This window comes from Drosophila virilis, chromosome 3 (genome assembly GCF_030788295.1).
Source record: "Drosophila virilis strain 15010-1051.87 chromosome 3, Dvir_AGI_RSII-ME, whole genome shotgun sequence".
Taxonomy (NCBI): Eukaryota; Metazoa; Arthropoda; class Insecta; order Diptera; family Drosophilidae; genus Drosophila; species Drosophila virilis.
Genome location: NC_091545.1, coordinates 16,123,598 through 16,145,891, shown reverse-complemented (window position 1 = coordinate 16,145,891; position 22,294 = coordinate 16,123,598). Strand labels below are relative to the sequence as shown.

Here is a 22,294-nt window from a genome sequence, read left to right as displayed (position 1 = left end):
AAAATATTCATATATAAAACAGTTATCTCCCAGAGCCCAGAACAAGACAAGCGCAGCAATCAGCCGTTTTTATCAGAAAACCAAAAGCAAGAGCAGAGTGAAAAGCAGAAGAAAAAAATAAACAAAATGAAAATGATTATAAAAAAAAGTGCGAGCTGAAAAAAACTCAACAACATGCAACAAAATGTAAAGTCGGGCAACGAGTAGATTGACTGGAAGCGCTAGTTGGTCTCCCAAAAAGCGACTCCAGTGCGGCCAATACTCTCCTCTCAGCTGCCCCGCAAGCTCTTCGCCAAGCGGCAGAAGAGGAAAATCCAAAAAAAAAAAATAAATAAAATGGTTGTTGTGTGTAAAGTGTTGCACATCAGGCCACAATGGCGCTAAGCCAATAAATTAAATCAAACAAGCGCGATAACCATTTCACTTTTGCCATGTCTATCCACACACACACACACACACACACACACACACACACACACACACACACAGCTACAACATTGTTGGCCACACAACAACAATAATGTTAAAATGGCGTAAACAGTATAAAAAACTGAAATGCATGAGCTTTTCACAGTAGCTGCCGCAGCGACAAAACAAAAAAGAATCTAGAGAAAAACACTTCCAAAAAAAAAATGGCGCTTTAAATGCATTTTATTAAAAAGTTTGTGCGAAAGAGAGCGCTGCGAAGCGTTAGAGTGAGAGGGGTAGAGGCCGCAAGTTTGAAAAAGTGTGGTTGCAAATTTTTTAAAAGCTTTTCCGACACTTTGTTGCATATATATATTATAAAATATGCTGTTCCTGCTGTTGTTGTTGTTGTTGTTGCCGCTGTTATGACTCCTCCATCAATATATGCACGCATGCATATACATATATCTGCTGGTATATGGTGAAAATACGGTTAATTTTTGTCAACACACAGCAAGCGCTGCGTAACGACGCCATTTTGTTTTGTTCTCGGACCACAAGAGACGTTGGCAAATTGTTTAAGCTGTTGCCTCGATCAGTGAAAAAAGCTGGTCGCCATTTTGGCTGATTGTTGACAAGTCAATTAAAAGACTTGAATTTATGACGCATGCTACGCATTATGTGCTAGCCAAATAGCAGGTATTAACCTAGATATGAAATATTGATTAGCGATGAGCATCATTGCCTGAAGTTTCGCCATTTTTTAAAATTCAACAAGAAAAAGTGGTATAAGCCAGGCTTTTTCAATATTATTTATTATTTTGAGATTTACACATTTATTATTATGAGACTTACATAATTCAAAAAATTGATTGGAATCGATATTGATCGATCAACGGATGGAACTATTGCAAATCTGTTGAAAGGCAGAAATATTTTTATATAGTCGAAAATATCTCTATTGATGATGATATAATAAATTTGAGCGTTTTTCCCATACCTAGCTTGCGTAGACTGACATTTTATTCATATATAAATTTTAAAATTTTTGTTCACACATTATTATAAGTTTGTATACTATTTAAACACAATACGAATATTCTCAGTTATAGTTCTAATTCTTTCGATTATATTATGAAGTTACCTATAAATTTTCTGTTGCCAGCGTTTCTATTTGGCCTAATTGCATTGGTAAGCGTAAAGCGAGTCGATCACTTGGCCCATATCTAAGGGTTATTATATTTCAGTGCCAATTGCCATATGGCAATGCTGGAGCTTTGGTCAGCCCCCCAGGGGTGACGGCTAGCGCTAACGCCACGGACAGCCTGAAAACCAATTTCACCAATCAAAACGCAACCATTGCTATGGCCAAGGACACTGATCGGAGTAATGACACCGCCGTAACAACACTGCCAACACAGACCAAGTCCCTCGAGATGTCCCAGTCCACGGGCAGCACGGTGGTCACGAATATTGTGCGCAGAAAGCGTGCAGAGACCGAGCCGACATTGCCGTTCGATTTTCATACAATGCATCTGCCATGCGATTTAGATCAAAACGGCAGAGCTCAGGTGATTGAAGCCTTCCCCAATCATTGCATCTGGGTTTGGAACAACAAATTTGTGCATGAGGGCTTCTATCGGGTTTTCAAGACATATCAGCTGGAGGGGTTCTTCTTTGGACAGTATTATGAGCGCTTGAAGCGTTTCGAGATCGATCCCCACAGTTGGGACTACAGCAACACAGGCTTCTAGATAACCCCTAGATAGCAACAATTAAATTAACTGTGAGTTATGTGGAAATGTATAAAAATTCAAAACGAAAACACAACAAAAATAAAGGAAACTGTATAAAAAACAAAACAACAAAAGTGGAATAAGCCTGGCTTTTTCAATAGCCTTCAAGTTCTATTATCCGCAGACTTGTCTATCGAATCTAGCAATTTTTTTGTTTTGCCAAGAACTGGCCAGCTATCTTGAATATAGTATGACGGGTAGGGTGACGATGATGCTTTTTAGAGTGGACAAACTGGTAGCAATAGTATAAGGGATCGAGTTGGTTCTTAGTACTGCAGCAGAGTAAAATGTTGACATATTCTCAGCCAGGTGGTGAGACCAGCTACAGAGAGGGGTCTGGCCAGTCTACTCGCATGTTACTTAAGCCTTATCGGAAAATGTGGCGGTTCATTTGAAGCTCTTCAGTTTCCAGATTCAGGTTAACCGTGCGGCTTTATTCTTTAGCTTCGGACCTATTCGACCAAGCTTGCATTTCTCAAATGGATACCGCATCTGCAGGCACCGAGAACTATTACTTCTGCTGAAAGGGACATCTTTTGCCCACTGAGTATTGAAGCTTAACAATTTTGAACGGTTTTCCATTACCAAGCTTGCGTTGACATACATTTCATTTGAATATAAATTTTAAAATCTTAAAACTCACAACATTGTCATTAGGTTGAATATTTCCCAAACACAAGACGAATTTTATCATATACAATTTTAAAACAGAACCTTTTAATAACATCATGAAGTTGCCTATAAATATGCTGTTGCCAGCGCTTTTAATTGGGCTAATTGCATTGGTAAGCGTAAAGCGAGCGATCACTTGGCCCATATCTAAGGGTTATTATATTTCAGTGCCAATTGCCATATGGCAATGCTAGAGCTTTGGTCAGCCCCCCAGGGGTGACGGCTAGCGCTAACGCCACGGAAAGCCTGAAAACCAATTTCACCAATCAAAACGCAACCATTGCTATGGCCAAGGACACTGATCGGAGTAATGACACCGCCGTAACAACACTGCCAACACAGACCAAGTCCCTCGAGATGTCCCAGTCCACGGGCAGCACGGTGGTCACGAATATTGTGCGCAGGAAGCGTGCAGAGACCGAGCCGACATTGCCGTTCGATTTTCATACAATGCATCTGCCATGCGACTTAGATCAAAACGGCAGAGCTCAGGTGATCGATGCCTTCCCCAATCATTGCATCTGGGTTTGGAACAATAAATTTGTGCATGAGGGCTTCTTTCGGGTTTTCAAGACATATCAGCTGGAGGGGTTCTTTTTTGGACAGTATTATGAGCGCTTGAAGCGCTTCGAGGTGGATCCCCACAGTTGGGACTACAGCAACACAGGATTTTAGATAGCCCCTACATAGCAAGAATCAAATTAGCCGACAAAAGTAAAAGCTTCAATAATAGTAATGTTTTAGAATTAACGAGCAAGGATTTTCGTTGCAATTATGCGAGAGATGGCAATGCGAGAGATGACAATACGGGAGATGACAATTTTAATCGGAAACTAAAAACACAGAGTGAAGTAGGCGAAGCAAAGATGACGAATACAGCACACTGGCAAATAAGTATATTCATAACCCTCGAGCGGAGCACACTTTTCATTACTCTTAGATTTTTTTTTTTTATTTTACAAAATTCAACCGTGCTAATTAAAATGGATCTGACTGACTATGAGCTGGAGGAATTTAAGCGAGCCTTTCAAATATTGGACCGAGATGGAGAGGGTAGCATTCAGGCAAGAGAATTGGGCGTGTTCATGCGAGATTTGGGAAAGGTGCCCACAGAAAGCGAATTGCAGGCAATGATCAATCAAGTGGACTTAGATGGTAACGGGAGCATCGATTTTGAAGAGTTTGTCAGTGCCATGATGGCAAAACTGAACACAAGAGCAGATGAGGATGTGCTGCGTGAGGCGTTTAGTGTCTATGACAAGGAGAATACCGGCTATATAGGAGTGGATCAGCTGCGTACCGTAATGATAGCGTTAAAGCTGAAGCCCACAGATGAGGAGCTTGACGAACTAATACGTGAAGGCGACATAGATGGTGACGGCTACCTCAACTACGAAGAGTTCGTTCAGTTGATGAATCCCCGTTAGAACACAAGAACCGCTCAAAGAAAAAGAAATGATGACAGATCAGACCTAAACAGAACCTACTTCATTATACGCAGATCATCGTAAGGCGTTTCGAGTATGGCATATATCTCCAGACTCATCAGCAGAAGCCAGTAAAGTTATTAGTATTAGAGCAGAAGAATCGTTTAGATAAGTTAAGGGGTATAAATTAAATTTGTTTTATGAAAATTCAGTGAGTAACGGAACTGTATACACTGTATAGTAAGAGCATAATTTGGCTTCAAAGATTATCTTACGACTCGTTTAATGAAAGCTGGCTTAACAGACTTAGACATAAGTATATTTAAATATATATAAATATATATATAAAATTAAAATTTAGTTAATATAAAAATTACAAAAAGCGCTTTTCGCCTTTGGCTTGAGCTCTTTGCTACATTGCATATTTAAATGTTGCAATTGTTGCTTGAGAGCATTGACATCATTGAAGTTATTTGATTTTAGGGAAATAGCTTTCGAATTCACGTCACAGCCATGCGACTTAGTTCTTTGTGAATATTTTCAAAGTGCATTTATTTACAAGCTGAGAGAGTCAGGCCATCAAGTATGCAGCAGATTCCCAAAAATGCAGCTGTCATGACTTGAACTCTACAATAAAATTACAATTATGCGATTTTGAGAGCTGCGACCAAAGCATTAGTCATAAGCAGGCCTGCAGTTAGGCTAAGTGCATAATAAACGCATTACTCAAAAGATGGTCAAGCAAAAGCATTTTCATATATACATATATATATTTGTGTTGATGTGCTGCACATTGAACAGTTTGGCGCCAAAAACCAAGCCACTTGCCAAAAAAAAAAAAATGCGCTGAGGTCACGCTAAAAGCGCTCAAAATTTGTGGCCAAAAGTGGAAGGAGAGCAAAAAAGACAATACATATATATATAAACAAAAGTTAGCTACCTCCCTTTGGACGTTATAAAATACGAAACTACTTAGCGGCGTTGATGAATTGTGACATTTTTATGGGTTTGTCTTTGAGCACAGGCAAAAATAAAAAAGAGGAGGAGAGATACGAAAACAGGCAGCGGAAGCCAAAGGCAAATGGCAAATGCTTTTGGCTTTGCCACTCACAGCTCGACCATAAACAATATGGTCAGCCAGTTGGAGATCCTGGCCAGCAATACATCTCCTATTCTCGCCTGGTCTCGTCTCTGAAAATATTGTGCAAATTATGAAAGTGCCAGCTCGCAGCGGTCGCCATTTCTAAAAAAGTCTAAAATTGCTAAAAAAAAAAAACAAAAATGTTAGAAAAAAGTGCTTTTAATGCGCGATTCACGTGTCGCTGTCGCGTTCGACGCTTTCCTAAGCCATAAACATAACTCAGGCATATTTATAGTTATGCCCGCCCAAGATTTATTTGGCCCGTCCACCGTTTAATTAAAACAATCGCTAAAGTTTTTCATTAGGCATTTGTAAATCGCAAAGTTTAGGTATGGAAATCTTTTTGCTTGGCACTCTATAACATTTAATTGCCATTTCTCTAACCATTGCAGAGTTTCTTTTGCTCTGAGCCTGTTGCCGTTTTCCCAGCCAATTGCCAATTGCCGTTTTAATGAGCCCCTTTTAAATGGGAACGGCTTTGATAAGAAATAACTCACGGTGAAAGCGAGTGTGCGCCCTCAACTCAACTCGGCTCAGCTGTGGCTTTAAATGCTTTCATTTGACACTTTTTGTCAATGCAGCTGGCATAATGGAACTCTTAATGGCCGGGCTAACAAAATATTTCAATTGCCGCGTCTGTAAATGGTTTTTCGCATTTCCGACTCTGAACAAAAACTGCAGGTAGCATCGTTTAAGCGTGAGAAATTTCCCACCTGTGATTTCATATCCGTTTCGTCTCCTTTCTCTTCTCACTGGTTTTTGCTCACAGTTTTGGGCACTGCATCATTTTTAGACCTTATTAAAATGATAACAACAACTATCTATTCATGTTGAAAAGTTTATTCTCATACTTATTGTTCCGTAATGTCCAATAAAATATATATTCGACAATCTTTGGAGTGTTACAAACATTTGCGTCCCATTGCGATTGCTTTTGTAGTTCAGTATCGATGGCAATTTAACAGCATTCTCGTGCGTATACGTAATGTTGTATACTTAATATGCAGGCATTTTGATGTGCAGCACCCCGCTGAGAACGAGCATATTCTCAGCCCTGCGAAATGCTAGCGAGAACCAAGACTGATAGAGGGGAGTGACGTCCGTGGGGGGTAAAAGTTTTTGTGACTTGCTGACTGTTCATTAGAGGCCGAAGAGAACGTGCAAAGATAAACAGCAAACCATTAAACGATATCTCATCAAGAAAATCGCCTTAAATATGTTTCTGCCTAATTTCCCACAATTGTGTGTATAGGTGAGTGTGTGTGTGTGTGTGCGTGTATTGTGTGTGGGGAACGGTCGTCCAGTCAGTCATCCATCCAACCATGCGGCATATGCATACAAAAGCAATTTAGCCAGGCGACCCGTCTTGCCCCACCTCAGCAACAGAGCACCCGTAGTTCATGAGCAAAAAGTCGCTAGAAAAAGACAAAAAATACAACAATAACAAAAAACAAACAAGAAAAGAAATAAGAAAAATCTAATAATTTTTTATGTATTTTTCTCTCTGTTCTTGACTCTCTTACAGTTGAATGACCACAAGGCCAAAACGTGGGGCTGCCATGAAACCAGAAGAATGCTGAAAAGGTAGAGAAAAGGCAAAAAACCGAAAAGAGAAATGTCGCAAAAGAAATAAGAAATTAAATGAAGCAACAAATATGTCAGTGTGTGCGTCTCTGTGTGTATGTGTGACGCACAGCACAACACATAACGGGAAATTATGTGGCACAATCCATGAAATAGATGCAAACACAGAAAAGGATCAGAAGAACGTGGCCAAATGAGATTAACCAGCGAATGCTATGCGGCCAATATAAATCACAAATCAACAAATAAAGCCATCTAAAAAATACAAAAAAATACAACAAAATCATATAAATACCTAAAAATAAGTACCCAAAGTAGATACTAAATAAAACGAGTAAAGCGCGCCTGATTAGATATAAGTATCTATAGATACTTCCAGTTTGTCTGCGGGTCGCTTTTCCTTATGCCTTGCGCAATTTGATGCCACTTCATTTGGCTTCTTCAGCAACTACTTCGCTGCAGATATTTTAATTTTGCACGCGCCAGCTGTTTAAGCTGATTAATGGCAGCCAGCAGAGAAAGCGGCTGTCAATCAAGTACGTTCACGACTCAGGACGCAGGACGTCTGGTAAATGGGCAAAAGGAGTGAGAGGTCGAATGAATAGACAGCTAGTTAGTTAGCTGGCAGCTAACTTGACGGCCATTTAAAGCAAATGGCCTTAAGATGAGTAACAAATTTAGCAAAGCAGAGAAAATTATAAAAAATATTCCAAGCGAAATAATTTGACAGACAGGTGTTACGAGCAATAGTAGATACTTGTATGAATAGCATGATATTTTGTGACTGTGGGAGAAATTATGAAGTATTTTTGATTCTTAACATTTGTTTCTGAATCTAGGTAATACCTGAAGCAACACTTACTCGTTTGGTCATATAATTTTAATTAATATTATGATCATATTCGACACACAATGCAATTTCCTTCTAGTAAATCCTTTGTAAAATTTGCTTCAGACTCATTTACAATTATATAGTAAAAATTTAATTATATAAAATTCTCTTAAATTCTCCATTCATAAACTGATTTCTTGTAACCCATTATTTGTTGTTTTCGGCTGTTTTAACTCGCTTCCAAAATAGAATAGTTATAGATAAATCATTTAACACTTTCGCTCTGTATTCAAAAGCCTTCAAATTCTATTGAGATAATATTTAAGTAATTTTTAGCAGGCATTTTATTGCGAGAGCATTGGGTGCTGAGATAATTTCTTAAAGTACAAAATTATAAAATCGAGTCGTTTTTAATTATTTGAATGTTCAAACAGATGTCAAAATAACGCATACAAAATGGAATTGATATTACAGAAGATCTTAAAAAGGCGGAAATAGGTTTCCAACAAAAAAGAGAAAAACTAAAAGGAAAACACAAAAAAAAAACTGCTTAAAGTCACGAAATGAAAAATAAACGGTAAATATACAATATTAATACCTACAGGGGAAAGCGACGAAGCGCAAGCAGTTGACTTTTGATGGTCACTGTGTGCCAGAAATTGACCGAGCCACATACATATATATATATATATATACAATACCGAGTATATGCTACAAAAATATGTATGTATTCGTATTTGTGATTGCATTCGTATTTGTATTTCTGTATATATGCGGTCCACTCAATGTGTCCAGTCACGTTTTCATCAACAACATTTTGGCTAAGTTTTTGGTTAATATTATTTGTTTGTTGTTGCTCTTGTGCGCATTTCTTGCTATTTATTTATTTTGCCCGCTTCGTTCGTTTCGCAAGTGCCAAAAGGCAAATATTGCGCATACGCCGCGTATGTGGCCTTCGTTGAAATCAATAAGCAGCTGCCTCTAAAATATATACAAATCGCCTCCACGGTCCAGTTTGTGCTGGACAAACAAACAGCAGCAAGAAATCGCAAAATATTTTCAAGCATACTTTTAGGAAATTGACCTCATCGCCACAGCTTCTCTTTGAAATAAAACCAATAAAACTGCCTTCAATTCTACCCATCAATGATTATGTTTGCTTTCGTTTGCTTCTGACCCAAAAACACACACCAACAAAACATAACAAAATAAAGTTACATCCTGGGAAAATTCTATTGCTAATTCTTTCAAAGTTTGCTTCATTATGCGTACGTTTCACAGCAACTAATCGAATAGAGTATATAATTCAGTTTTCAGTTTTCTTCTTCCATTTCGAGGTTGCAATTTCATTTAAAATTGTACAAATTATCGACACGGCATGAATTTCTGTAATCAAATCCATCAGATCACAGAACAGGCAACATTTCAATAAATAATTGAAATGTGAAATTATATTTTAAATCCATTGAAGTCGTATCAATTGCAATTGAAGCACGTGTGAAATTTGATTTTGACAGCTGTTAGGGAACAACTTGAGAGCTCCCTCTAGATTGCTCGGTGTGGATGAATATCATCACAAATGCAAATAAAATATAATCATCATGTGGCATGTAGCAGGCAGATTGAAGGCACGTATCGATGTCAATCGAAGTTACCTCCTATTGAATCATACGCGTTAATAGGTAGTTGACGAAAAGCGGCTTATATTACAGCTGTTTCATAGATAGACAAATATATATATCAAACGAATATAAATGAGCTAACAAATAGTAAAGCATAAATTGAAATAAACTTGCTCTAAATCATTATCAAAACTATAAATTGTTAAATATAACAAATAATAAAAAAAAAGTTCGGTATAAACAATATTCGATAACTGAAAATCGATAATTTAGAAAAATTGAAATATTTTGGATTATATATCCAATTGAAATATTATCAAAACTAAAAGTTCGTATGCCTTCGGGCCTCGTATTAACATCTACGTATTTTGATTATTTTCTCTTATTTTCCAATTCTGTTTTTGTTTTTGCAGCACCAATGCATAATGTTCAATCATTGAAATTTAATAGCAAAGTTGTTAAACACAAAGGCCAGCAAATCAGAGAAAAGCATTAAGTGTAAAGCAGTGCAAAGGAAATGAAATTGTAAACAAGCAAAGTACGAGACAAAAAATCACAACAAAAAAAGCCAAATAAAAGAAAAAATACAAAAAAAAATCTATCAAACAAACCATAAAAATCAACTAAATGCCAAAGCGACGCAATAACAGAACTAAAATCTGACAACGAGAACAACGGCAACTGACAAAACGAACGAACCGAACAGACCAAAAGGACCCCATCCAATACACTCACGCTCCCCAATTGAATGTGTGTGAGTGAGCCAAGGCTAAGACAAAGACAAGTGCAAAGAACAGCAACAAGCTTGGCAACATTACTTACGACGAGCTGGCAACATTTACAACACTGGCAACATGCTGCTGAGGCGCTTACAACACAGCGGCAGCAACAGCCCCGCCAGAGCGCCCTCGCCCTCAAGTTCCCAAAAGCTAATCGGATTTACGAGACAACCTTCAACAAGAACAACAACAACGTGGCTTTGGCCGCTGCTCTGCCTGACAGTTGTTGCTCATGTCAGCGCCCAAATAGGTAAGTGCCGCCCCACCTATATTATCTGCTATAATTATATCTAGAAAAATTAAAAATATATTATTAATAACAATAATAGACATAGCTGTCATTTGGGTAGGTTGGGTTGGAAGCTGTGCTTCGCTAGATTACGACGATTTTACCCACAGACGAAACTCATTAAAAAGCCGAAATATCATTAGCATAATTATGCACATTTGTAGAAAGGAATCAACCCCATTTTATATATATGTATGTATATTATTTAAACACACATACACACGCACGCACATGCTTTTCCATCGCATTCAATTGATAAATGCAATTGAATTTGCGGTTTTTGAAAACTATCGAGCAATCAAATTTAATTACGCATTTTACAAATTATCATTATAAACTGAATAGAAATTATTTGAAATGCGCCTAACGCTGGGCGAGTTTTAAGCCTCATTATTACCAATAAACTTGCATTGAATTTGGGCTTGTTGGCGAAATGAATATGTGTTTCGTGTGTCCTTCTAGACCTTATTAGATTCAATCTAAATATATAGCATTAATAGATAATCAACCAAGATATTAATACTCTTTCAAAAACCTAAAGCTAGACCAAGACAGCTGTAGTTTGGGATATATACTTGTAGGACATTTACCTGCAGCCAAAACATCGCAATATTCCAAATTATATATCATAGACTATATGATAGATACTTAGTTACAGAGTACATGAGAGTGATCAAAGTTAGCCCCACCAAAATGAAAGAAAGTGCACATTATGTAGACTTATTTTTGCATATCGCCCAAAAGATATACAAAAAAAAATTTGACTTTAACCATGCACGCTTTGCCGTCATTGTGAATTTCAGAGTAAGGCCCCAAAGTCTGCTTCACCATTTTGTGCTAGCTAAAAGAAAATAGAGGATGGAAAAACACACAACAAGCTCATCAAGAGCAACAAAAAAATGTTGTTAGACCAGGGAAAGTGGCAAGAGAAGAAATAGTAAGGGATATGAAAACGAACGAGACGAACAGGAAGCAAAACATGCAAAAGCTATGCAATTTTTTTGCGCCTCTCTTAAAAGCAACAAATTGTGGAAAATGAGGTGGGCAGATGGGCGGTAGACGGTGGGGAGGGGGGTTAAGTCACAGTAAGGCAGCGCCAAAGCTGAGCTCCTACAAATGCTAATGAACAGAATTTGTGGAAAAGAGGCGCATAACTAAATGAAAATCTACAGCGGTAGACAACACTTTTTTCTTAGTCTCCTCTTTGCACACTAAATTTAGACGTTGCCTGCGCTAAATTAATAATAATAACTTAAAAAAAAAAAAAGATGTTGAGCGCAAGCGCATAATTAATTAATTAATTAGCCAGACGGTGTTTTCATAAATCTAAGCAAACTAGAAGAAAATCTGTTAACAGATGCACCGTACTTTAAATGCGCTTTGCCATTTGAAGTTTACCCTGTAACTAACAAGCTGAAAGGGTATCCTATTTGGCTGAATACATGTTCAATTCGAAATAGAAGCGTATTTATCTCAGTCACGGGGCAACGCCTCGTCGTGCTTTGTACTGGTTTCTGACTGGTTTTTATAGACTTTTGCTACATGCAAAATGGAATGTTTCAATGCGGCTCGTTACGTTTTCATAGCCGCATAAATTTTGGGTGGATTCAGACAAAGACCCCTCATTTGTGTTACCAAAAACAGTCGCTCGAACATTTGTAACTTTGTTGTGCGAATCCCGACGTCACCTTCCCCCGCCATCGACATAATTAAAACAGCGGCAGCAGCTGTATGCCAACAAAACAAAGGCAACAAACTGCACTAACTGCGTTTTGTTCATTAGCGATCCACATACACACACACACACACACACACACGCACACACACACACACACATGCGCACACTCATAAAAGGAGAGTGCATAGAATTCATATTCTATTCGCATATGCAACATGTAAATGCATAATTAATGCTGCTGAGGGTTTGAAGGCTCTGCGCATAAAGTGTTCCTGGATAGGGCAATGAATATGTCAGAGTGCAATAAGCGACAAATGTTGCCATTAAATGCTGCAGAATGGAACAAATTCAATGGAATATTTTATGAAGATCATTAGTAGATGTACTTAAATTTAAAGGTTTTTTCATTAAGTCAATTAAATGGGTTACATAACATGCCTTGCAGCACTTAAACTTGAAACAAAGCTGACAGCTATGAAGGCGGAAAGTCAAATACATGAGATTGTGACATTTCTTAACACTGTCGAAACGTATTCGAAAGTTAATTATATTTTTCCAATTAAATATTTCGATCAAGTTTTGTCACTCTTGAAAACAGCTCAAACTTTTAAGCTAGAAACTTATTATAAAAAAAAACGACAGCTGGAAAAATGTGTTTTAGCAAGAAAAATTCACACGACAAAATTCATTTGAAAAGAGCCAAGAATATGGCAAAAGAAAATAAGCAAGAAAATCACTGACCCTTGAAAATAAATAATAATTATCAGCCGAGGTTAGGCGGGGGGTGGGAAGTAACAAAACGAAAAGTGCCTCAAAGAGTTAACAAAAGCGGAGAACAAAAACAAACTGAGAAAAAAAATCACACCAATAATTATAACAAAAAAAAGTTGTTAAGCGTTAATGTGGCGACGGCTGCAGAAGAGATGTGAGACTGAAACAGAGCGAGAGCGAGAGAGAGAGAAAAAGAGAGGGCATGATGGGGAGCCACGCGAGCTGACGCTGAGCAATGAACAATGTGGAACAAACTTATTAAAAATATTGAAGAATGAGGCAAGCGAGAGAGTATGTGTATGGGCAGAGGGGGTTGAACGCGGGTGCAATTGAAATGAAATGTGACACGCAAGGTAACAATAAAAACAAACTTCAGGTGCAAAGAGGTGTGCATGCGTGTGTGCATATGTGTGAGAAAGTGAAGGTGGCAGCTATAAAGTAAGAAGTCGTTTTTTTTTTTTATATTTTTTTCGTTGATTTAATTAAATTAAAATTGCGGCCAGCTCGTAGTTATTTTTGTTGCCGTTGCTCGTTTGTTAACTGCGGCTATCCACTTCTTGGCTTAAATATGCATTTCCGCGCCGGGCTTACTTTTTTTTTTTTTGTTTGAGCGTGCAAGAAATTGTGCATGGGAAATGCATTTGCGGAATGTTTCCGGCTCTTCCCAGCGACTAGCTATGCAGTTTTTCCCAGCTTTGTTCTTTGCCTGCCCGAGACCAGACAATGTCTTGTCTCTACTCTCGGTGGCCACCCACCCACTTGGCGCAATGCTTCGCTGCATGGGAAGCCAAATGACGATCAACAGAAACAACAACAACAACAACACCAACGACGTCGTCGAGAATTTCTCAAAGTTGGCTTATTCGCATGTCTCATGACTCAGAGCAAAGGCACAACTCCGACTGCAGATGCCTGATGCTTTATGGCGCAAACTTTTCATTAAACATTTTTATAGCAACAAAACAAAAGAAAAAAAAATATAAAATAAAATGCTGAAAAAGTCCTGAAAAAATTGCGCAAAACATTCAAACGTATTCTAAGCGCATAAACTGGGCATAAAGAAGTTGTTGGCAGCAGGGCGTGGAAACAAAAAGGGGCGCGAAGTCTTCACACGTTTAGCATAAAGGAAAATTTTATGTAGAAACTTTTGGTGCCGTTTTTAATGAAAATGTTTTTAACTTACATTTTTCAGTGAATACGCTTTTTTTGAGTATTCTGATCTTTTGAATAATAGGGAAGACACTCGTTTTGTCGACCATTAATAAATAAAATAAATAAATAAAATAAAAAAAAAAATAAATTTAAGTGAATTTCTAATCTGGAATGGGCCAGCAAAGAATCAATTAATGAATCCTATTTCGAGCATATCTCATTATTATGGCATATTCCAACAAGGGTATTTCAGCTTCGGTCATTTTTTTTTGTTTATTTAATTTTCGTTTTTTACACCAACTTTTATATATGCATTTTTATGATTTTCATTAGAGTTTTTTGCATTTCTCGTAGTTTATGCTCTGCACGCGCTATTTAACTTTAGAGTTTCTGGAAATTTATGACATCTGTTCCATGTTTCATGGACAATACGAGCAGATAATGCTTTTATGCTGCGACACTTGTGGTTGAGTTTTTCGTTAGTTTTTTAGTCTTTGCTCGCTCGATTGGCACTATCAATGGCTGAATAGAAAATAAGCCAGAAAAACACTTTCAAAATGCTCTATAAATAATCGATTTGCAACATTGTGCTATTGCATTTCGTGTATTTAACAATTTACAAGCAAACAAACATGCAAAAATATTTCTGAAATAAATGTTGTTCAGTCTGCTGTTCGGCTAGTATTATATCATTACGCTATTTTTATAGACCCTCCTCTAAAAGCGTGACGTGAGGCAGTCGTTGTCAGTTCCTAAAAGCTTTTTGAATTTACTGCAACATTTTAGTTTTATTATTTGCTTATTGCTATTTGCTTTTTACAGTTTAAATGTAAAAATTGCATAGCTTATGAAAATGGATTTTCTCGAATTGTCTGGCCTGCAGCTGAATATTTAAATTAGATTACATATTTGTGTATTTCTCTGTCTAGTTAAAGTGTCAGATCTAATCAATCAATAGAATATGGGGAAAATACAGACACAGTCTCAATAAATAAATAGAAAGAGTTTCGAAAAATGCACAATGCACTGAGAAATTAACGTTTTTGCCTTTGTCTTTAATATTTAATACCAAACTCTTTAAATTTAAATTGTATTCACAATTTTGCCGCATTCTTTAATCACACCACGCACATCTTTCACGACAATGGAATATGGATAGGATGTAAATACACACTGACATGCGCTGGCAGCTTCACATATTTGGCTGACTAATTTCGAACACCTGTTTCTCATCCAATTTCGCAGACGCTTAAAATCGAAATCCGAATCAGAGTCAGCCGGGCGTCACGATTGCAAAACGTACCAAAATATCTGCGAAACACACAGCACACAATTCGCGACATATCGTCAAAAGTATCTATAAAATTGAGCGTGGGGTGAATGAAGATTGGTTGGGCTACTGGGCGTAGGAGCCGCAAGAGGAGTGAGTGCTTTGCATGTGTTGCCGATAATGTTTATGCTGTCAGTTACTGCTGCACATGACATTCAATTGCCACAAATCAAGATAGGACAACTAGCAGGAGAAGTAGCTGCCAGGATCTGTAAAAAAATGAGGAGCAAAAAGCAAGCAAATGGAGCAAGAGCCGCAGTTTGTCTCCAGAGTCTGTGTACGAGGTATATTATAAAATGACTGCCAAGACGGAAGCACACATGTCTCTCCATGCATATATGTATATATTGTTTTTTTTTTTTTATACATTTCACTAAGGGAACACGTGCCAATTGTTGGGTGTTTGTGTGTGTGTGGTACACACATTGTATCTATGGAGGGGTAAGAAGAGATGTCGCAATGTCTCTTTGTTCCCTTTTACAAATCACATGCTCAGTTTATGCCACGCACACACGCAAATATATGACTCTGTGTGTGAGTGTGTGTGTGTCAGATGTGTGACAACATCACATGCAGCATTGTTGTTACTGTTGTTGTTGTTGTTGATGTTGTTGTTGGCGTGTTGTTATCATAAAATAAAAATTTACTTCTGTGCGTACGTGTGAAGGAGTGTTGGAAATGGGGAAGAGCTGAACACGCATTTGTGCTTCTTGACTTTTAAAATGGTTTTTTAAATTTGCTTTGGATTTAAATATGGCCATGAGCAGTGAGTTGTTAAAAGCAGCTCAAGTCGTATACATGATGTAATTTGTCTGATGAAGCAGTTAACAGCATATACAATTATGTAATGCTTAAGTTTAAATCTTTTCTGTATGGCATTGTCCAAGAAGCTCGTTAGTCTGATTTGGCAAGTATTCTTGTTGTGCAATTCATTAAAATCGACACACAACATTTCCTTATATTGAGCTTAAATGGATTTTTTTTGCTACTAAAATATTTAGTACACTTTACTTAATTTCAATTTAAGCTTAACTATTCTTAAATGAGATTTTACTTAATGAGCATACAATTTATGAAATATATGAGTTTTCTTTACGAATTTAGACCAACTGTTTCGACTGGAGCTGTAGAATATAAAGATTTTCATAGAAATAAGCGATTTATGTATTTAAAATGAATAAGCGAAATTTTGGAATCGATTTTGGAATTGTAAAGAGAAAATCGATGCTCGGAGCTTCGAAGGAAAACTTCCGGAGTAAATGGACTTTCGAGAGATGATAGAAAAATAAGATGTCCGCATTCTTAAGAAAAGCCAAGTCTTCCCATATGCATTACACATTTCGTGGCAATTTTCTAATCAAAGAATTGGTTTAATCGATGAGCTTAGTGCATGCCAGCAATGAGATCTTATCGGTATGGTTTCGCAACACTTTATCGATAGCTCTAAGCTACTTATCTACTTAAGCAATTGTTTATAAGCGTTAACATGATGTTTACCTTTTATAGACAGCTCAAATCAACAATGCACTTTGAGACCAGCCCCTTAACAAAGGGAGAGCTTTTACTGTCAGAATGCAGCAGGGGGGGTTGGAATTGGGCGGCATTGCGAGACAAATACCGAAACGCAAATCAATTAAAGCGCTAATTGAATTGTTGCTGCTGCTGCTGCTGGTGACTGGCAACCGATGCTGATTAGGGCCAAAACGAAATTGAATTGACCAAAGTCAAAGCGCAGTGTAAGCGTGGGGAGAGATCCAGCTGTAGATTAGCAGGCAGCTCACAGCAAATGTTGGCGGACTGGGTGACAGTCAAGCCGCAATTAAATTTCCCAGTTCAAAATAAAATTAACGACCATTAAAAGAGAACTTGACTGAGCTAGATGAGACTTGGGACCGCAGCAATTTACGAGCGGGTCACTCGGTCAACAGTTGTTTGTGTCTGTGTGTGTGCGTGTGTGTGTGTGTGTGTGTCTGTGTGTCTGCTATGTGTAAACACGTTAATTAAACGCAAGGATAATTATAATGTGCACAAGGAAATGGTTTTGCAGTGCGGCAAGTGGCATGTGTCTGAGGCATGTGGCAGCAGGAACAGCAACAGCGGCGAAATGTGATTGAATTGCTAAGTGGCAAGCACCTCATTCAGCTGGGCGCCTCATATGCTGGGCGTGTCAGGAAGCGCACTCTCTGCATAATTATGCTGCATTACAAAATGGAGCAGCCAGGCAAACAGCAGCCAACAATCTAACCAACCAACAACAGCAACAAACAACAAGTTGTCAACGCCAGTGACTTCAGCACGACGACTCTTTCAAGTGTCTGTGGTGTCAGCAAGAGGCAAAGCCAACCCAAACATATGCCCAGGCACGTAAATGAGGCCAATATGGCAACACTTCAACAGGTCGTCAAGAAAAAAGCGCGGAAGTACAACAAGAAAGAGCGTCTTTCTTCGGCAAGCCGAATCTGGCATACTCTGCTAGGCAGAGCTACATATGTGTTAGGAAATCTTCCGACGTAGTATTCATATAGAGCTATATGATAAAGTATTCCGATTAGGTCCACATATTTTGAAATACAAAAAAGTTTTTCCAATATAGTTGGCCAATCCTGCCCATTTCCTTCTATATATATACTAGAGCAAGAATATCCTACAAAGGCATAAAAGCTGCTGTAGGTTTCCTGACAAAATAGACGATGAATAAAAATAGCATAGAATTCACGAATTGAGAATAACTCCAAAGAAAATATCTATTCCCATATTCGATTATTTATTCTATTTATTCTTTAAAGCATTCATATCATCTTTAACGCAATTTAAAGCATTTTAAATATTTCACACTTATTTTCACCCATATTTTTGTTAACAAAAAATTGATTTCTAATTGTAATTAATTTAGAGACGAAACTTTTTTATATTCAGCACAAATAAAGACTAGAAAGTTATGGAACTGAAAATCGGTTTCGGTTTCAACAAGCTCTTATTTAAAGAGGGCTTTTATGCTTTAATAAAAGTTGTGAAACAGATCAGAATAATCAAAGTACGTTAAGTATGTAACCATGTTAGATGGGAAATTGAAATTAGTTGAAGCCGTGCGGGCATCCACTCGGCAGACTCCTGACTAGACAACTACCAGATGCAGCAGACAGCAGGCACTTGATTCTAATCAACTCAGTTGTCTGTGGACTGTCGGCTAACTGACTCACAGCCAGACAATTATGCCAAATAGATATAGAGACAGAGATTCAGGCAGACAACCAACCAACTAACCAACCAGCCAAACAAGGCACAGTCTACAGCTGTGCTCCGGCCTGTCACTCTGCCAATTGAATATGCAAATTGGTAACGGCGACGCAGTCAATCCAAGCCCAGCCACCCAACTCCGGGACGATTCGTTCTGTTAACCAATGCTCCAGACAAAAATGTATAAAATAGAGGAAAAAATTAATAGAATTCTTATGAATATATATTTTACTGGGTATGCCTGTTTTTTTGTCTTCTCTCTCTTGAGAGAGAGAGAGAGAGAGAGAGAGAGAGAGAGAGAGCGACAGAGAGAGTGCTCTCCAGCTGCACATGTGCCTTCAATTCACGTATTTGCATTTTAAATTAAAATGTTTTACGCTTTTATTTTGATTTGTGCAAATGTTGGACAAGAGATTTGTAGATTGTGTGTAATTATTGTAAATGTAACATGCTGAAGAGCTCCGCAAATGAAGTGTCATTGTGTTGGGCTGCGCATGTGTTCCGCTAGGGACTCAAATACTTGAGTCCCCTGTCTCCATGCTGTTGACTTTGTGATGAGCTTGAAATAAAGCTTGAATTGGATTAGCATTGTGGACAGATTGACAGCTCACAAAGAACTTAATTAATGAAGTTGTCATCTTAGCTGAGAGCCAGTTGAAAATATTATAAAATCGGGGTAGCAAGGCAAAGTTTTCCATTAGGTAAGCTTTTGACATGTTTGCGTTGTTATTGTTGTTTATCCTTAAAATAGCTTTTTGATTATCTTATTTCAATTATCAACAAAATATTAGCACGCGACGCGAGCTTTGCGCTTGAAATCAATGCAAGCTTTAATGAGCTTTCAATTGTTGGAGGGAAAAACAATTTATTTCAAGTCAATTAACCTTTCGGACCTTTAGGATAGAAACTAGGAGCTTTATGGGTTCGTCTAATTCTCTAGACCTCGTACTTGTGGGTTCGTTTGGTTAGCTGCTCTTAATAAACTCTCCTCTGCCAGGTAAGCCTACTGAGACTGCAGCTTAACATAACACAAATATTTATTTAAGCCAGCGCAACAACAATCTTTGCTCTGCTATTTCAGTGCTCAAAAAAACACAAGAATAAAGCCACAAAAATAAAAAGTGGGAAATAAAGTAGAGGCCACCATTGCGCTCGCTGGTGCCCTCGGGGCTTTGGGTTTTTGGCAGTTGCGGTTTATTTTATATTTGTTGGGCTTGGCGGAGGTTCTCTGTGCGTGAGTTGTCTGATAAATTCCAGTTTTGACAGTCGAATTAACCTGTCATGCTTCTGGTAACACGAGTGGGCTCTGTTAAGATCACAAACAACAAAAAGAATGTTGCATGTTTTGCGGCGCTCTGACATGGACAACAACCCAGCTCGTATAACGCTGCATATGCAAAATAGAAAATAGAAAGAATTGAAAAACAAAGCATAAAAACCCAAAGCGCATTTTCAAGAATTCGCGCTAAACTAGTGTCTCTTTTCTTTTTTGTTTGTGTTTTACCCTTTGTTCTTTTGACTTGTTGACTTGTCAGGGCCTGACATGGTGTCTGGTGGGTGGCATGATATAGGGGTTCTTGACATTGTATAAACTGTCATTTAGTTTGTACAACTTGACAGCTAACCATTCATTTTCGGCAACTGGAGAGCGAGTCGAAACAGTCGAAAAAACACTGTCTAATGCTTTGTCTGAAGTCAAGAGTTGCAGCTGCCACACAGTCTGAGGCAGCTCTCGAGAGGTGTCACACAAATTAAATGGTTGGCTGTCATTCAGGCACTAGCCCATAAAAAGAAAAAGAAAATAAACGCCCCCATACTCTAGGCTTGCTGCCGCTGCCAGGTTGCAGCTACTTGGCAAAAAAAATTAGATTCTCGCATGACTCACGCACCTGCAGCTGTTGCAGCAGTCGTCGTGATTCCTTTACCTGGCTTTGACTCCCAAGTTAAATGGCTGCATTTTTCAGCCAAAGTGCAGCGTAAATATTTGCTAATGTTCCGTCAGCGTTGCAGGTCGTGCATAATATCAGACCAGCCCCCCTCTCAAACAAAGCCCTTTCCTTGACTTTGATTAAATGCAACGCGTTAAACAAATTCTTGAGGCGTTTGCCGTTGCACAAAGTTGACGTCGCTCAGATTTGTTATCCCTACTATGTCCTTTCCCCGCATACGCGTGAATGTCAACGCATGTATGTGAGTTTGCAGGTGCCCATATCCAGGTGAATTTGCAAGATGTTCGGGCAGCATAAGTATTTCTATGCATAAATTAGCGCAAACTGTGAGAGGAAATAGTATAAAACTTGGAAAAGGATAACGTTGATCTTAATAGTGCTGTTGAAGTTAAACAAAAAAAAAATAATACAATGTTAAAAAAATCCCTTTATGTTTACAGATTTTTTTTTTAATTTTATAACTTCCCATGACGCATAAGCGCTTAAACGGAAGCAAATTATGCATCAAAAATTTTCATTTCCTTTGTAACTCGAGACTCCAAACTCATTTAGCGACAAAACGGTCCTCAAAAAAAATACTTAAAAATTAAGCGAAATCAGAAAGAAGAACTGAAAATAATGTCTCGCAATAGAATTTATTGGAAGGAAAAAGAAAACAGCAGGGCAAGTTAACGATAACTAAGCTACATGTATATTCTAAAAAGGCAATCAGAAGCTTGTGCTCTCTAAGCCTGTAACTCACTTCGCAAGTCTAACTAAGCAAACAACTTGTCAGACCTATTCTGATTTTGTTTTCTGCTTTTGCTGTTGGTCAACTTATTTTACACCGAAGAGAGGAAGCAATAAAAGAAGCCTTAAAAGGGTGCTGCTGTTGCCATTAGTGCAGTCCAGAAGTTGCAACCACATTGCAAGCAGCAGCAGGCATACGTCTTATTATGCATGTATGTGGCAGGTAGCGTATTAAATTTCGCTTTCAATATTTGCCAACTGTTCGAAACTGTCGACAGTCGTCGGTTGGCCGCTTACAAATTGCATCTGCTCATTGATTTTGTGGCATGTTGCAAGCTAACAGTAGCACCAACCATGTCCAACAACTGTTGGCAACAACTGTTAAGCCTTGACATAGCATCGTGGCCAATTGTCGGTTGGCTTTCCTGGCATGTGCGTAGCTGACATGACGAGCTCGTATTGAGCTCATTTGAGTTGGGTATTTGGTATTGAATTACTAGAAAAGGGTCTCCTTATTATGTGCTACCTGACTGTTTAAAGGGTCGAGAATCGGAACTGATTTATGACAGGCAAACGAAGTAGCTTGACCAAATCAGAGGCTACCAAGCATTCGCAGTCGCACAAGATTGAACGGATTGTGTTACAGTTGAGCAATGACTAATGGTGAAACTAATATCCAACTGCCCTCAGGTAAATAAGTGGACGAGTTATTAATACCTCAAATCGTATTACCAGAGTATTGCAACCTAAGATGGAATACACATTTTTGTTGAATCTTTAAACGATTTAAGTACATTTTTATAATATCTTTTGGTTTAGTAAATTGTGCTTGGCAATTTTTGTCTGTAAAATTCTATGCTTCAGTCTATTGAATTTTTCACTTATACAACAACGCATATCA

At 38.2% G+C, this 22,294-nt stretch overlaps 4 protein-coding genes across 18 annotated transcripts in view; all 4 read left to right on the top strand.

Moving 5' to 3' along the window:
• Positions 1–22,294, top strand: part of nrm (neuromusculin) — a 220,550-nt gene that overhangs the window by 144,305 nt on the left and 53,951 nt on the right. For 13 of the 15 annotated variants that reach the window (XR_011416361.1, XR_011416360.1, XM_070208074.1 and 10 more), the window contains 2 exons: positions 6,967–7,025; positions 9,893–10,508. Coding sequence is in view for 13 of the 15 variants with exons in the window: in XM_070208074.1 (XP_070064175.1) it covers positions 10,334–10,508 (175 nt within the window). In the remaining 2 variants the exon portion in view is untranslated. Of the gene's footprint in view, positions 1–6,966; positions 7,026–8,113; positions 8,435–9,892; positions 10,509–22,294 lie in introns of those variants that run through there. The other 2 variants (XM_070208066.1, XM_070208065.1) reach the window with 2 other exon arrangements.
• LOC6624519 (uncharacterized) lies at positions 1,439–2,275 on the top strand. The gene is made up of 2 exons (XM_002047617.4): positions 1,439–1,596; positions 1,653–2,275. The coding sequence occupies exons 1-2, from the start codon at positions 1,540–1,542 to the stop codon at positions 2,157–2,159; spliced, it is 564 nt and encodes a 187-aa protein (XP_002047653.2). The 5' UTR covers positions 1,439–1,539; the 3' UTR covers positions 2,160–2,275.
• Positions 2,830–3,548, top strand: LOC6624349 (uncharacterized). The gene is made up of 2 exons (XM_002047616.4): positions 2,830–2,986; positions 3,042–3,548. The coding sequence occupies exons 1-2, from the start codon at positions 2,930–2,932 to the stop codon at positions 3,546–3,548; spliced, it is 564 nt and encodes a 187-aa protein (XP_002047652.1). The 5' UTR covers positions 2,830–2,929.
• LOC6624569 (calmodulin) lies at positions 3,857–4,300 on the top strand. Its single transcript, XM_002047615.4, has one exon. It carries the CDS (start codon positions 3,857–3,859, stop codon positions 4,298–4,300), a length of 444 nt encoding a protein of 147 aa, XP_002047651.3.

What these genes read in the sequence shown, in the direction of transcription:
- LOC6624569 (XM_002047615.4), top strand. Translation starts at nt 3,857, where the DNA reads ATGGATCTGACTGACTATGAGCTGGAGGAATTTAAGCGAGCCTTTCAA.
- LOC6624519 (XM_002047617.4), top strand. Translation starts at nt 1,540, where the DNA reads ATGAAGTTACCTATAAATTTTCTGTTGCCAGCGTTTCTATTTGGCCTA. An exon ending in TATTTGGCCTAATTGCATTG is followed by an intron (nt 1,597 to 1,652) that starts GTAAGCGTAAAG and finishes ATTATATTTCAG; the next exon opens with TGCCAATTGCCATATGGCAA.
- LOC6624349 (XM_002047616.4), top strand. Translation starts at nt 2,930, where the DNA reads ATGAAGTTGCCTATAAATATGCTGTTGCCAGCGCTTTTAATTGGGCTA. An exon ending in TAATTGGGCTAATTGCATTG is followed by an intron (nt 2,987 to 3,041) that starts GTAAGCGTAAAG and finishes ATTATATTTCAG; the next exon opens with TGCCAATTGCCATATGGCAA.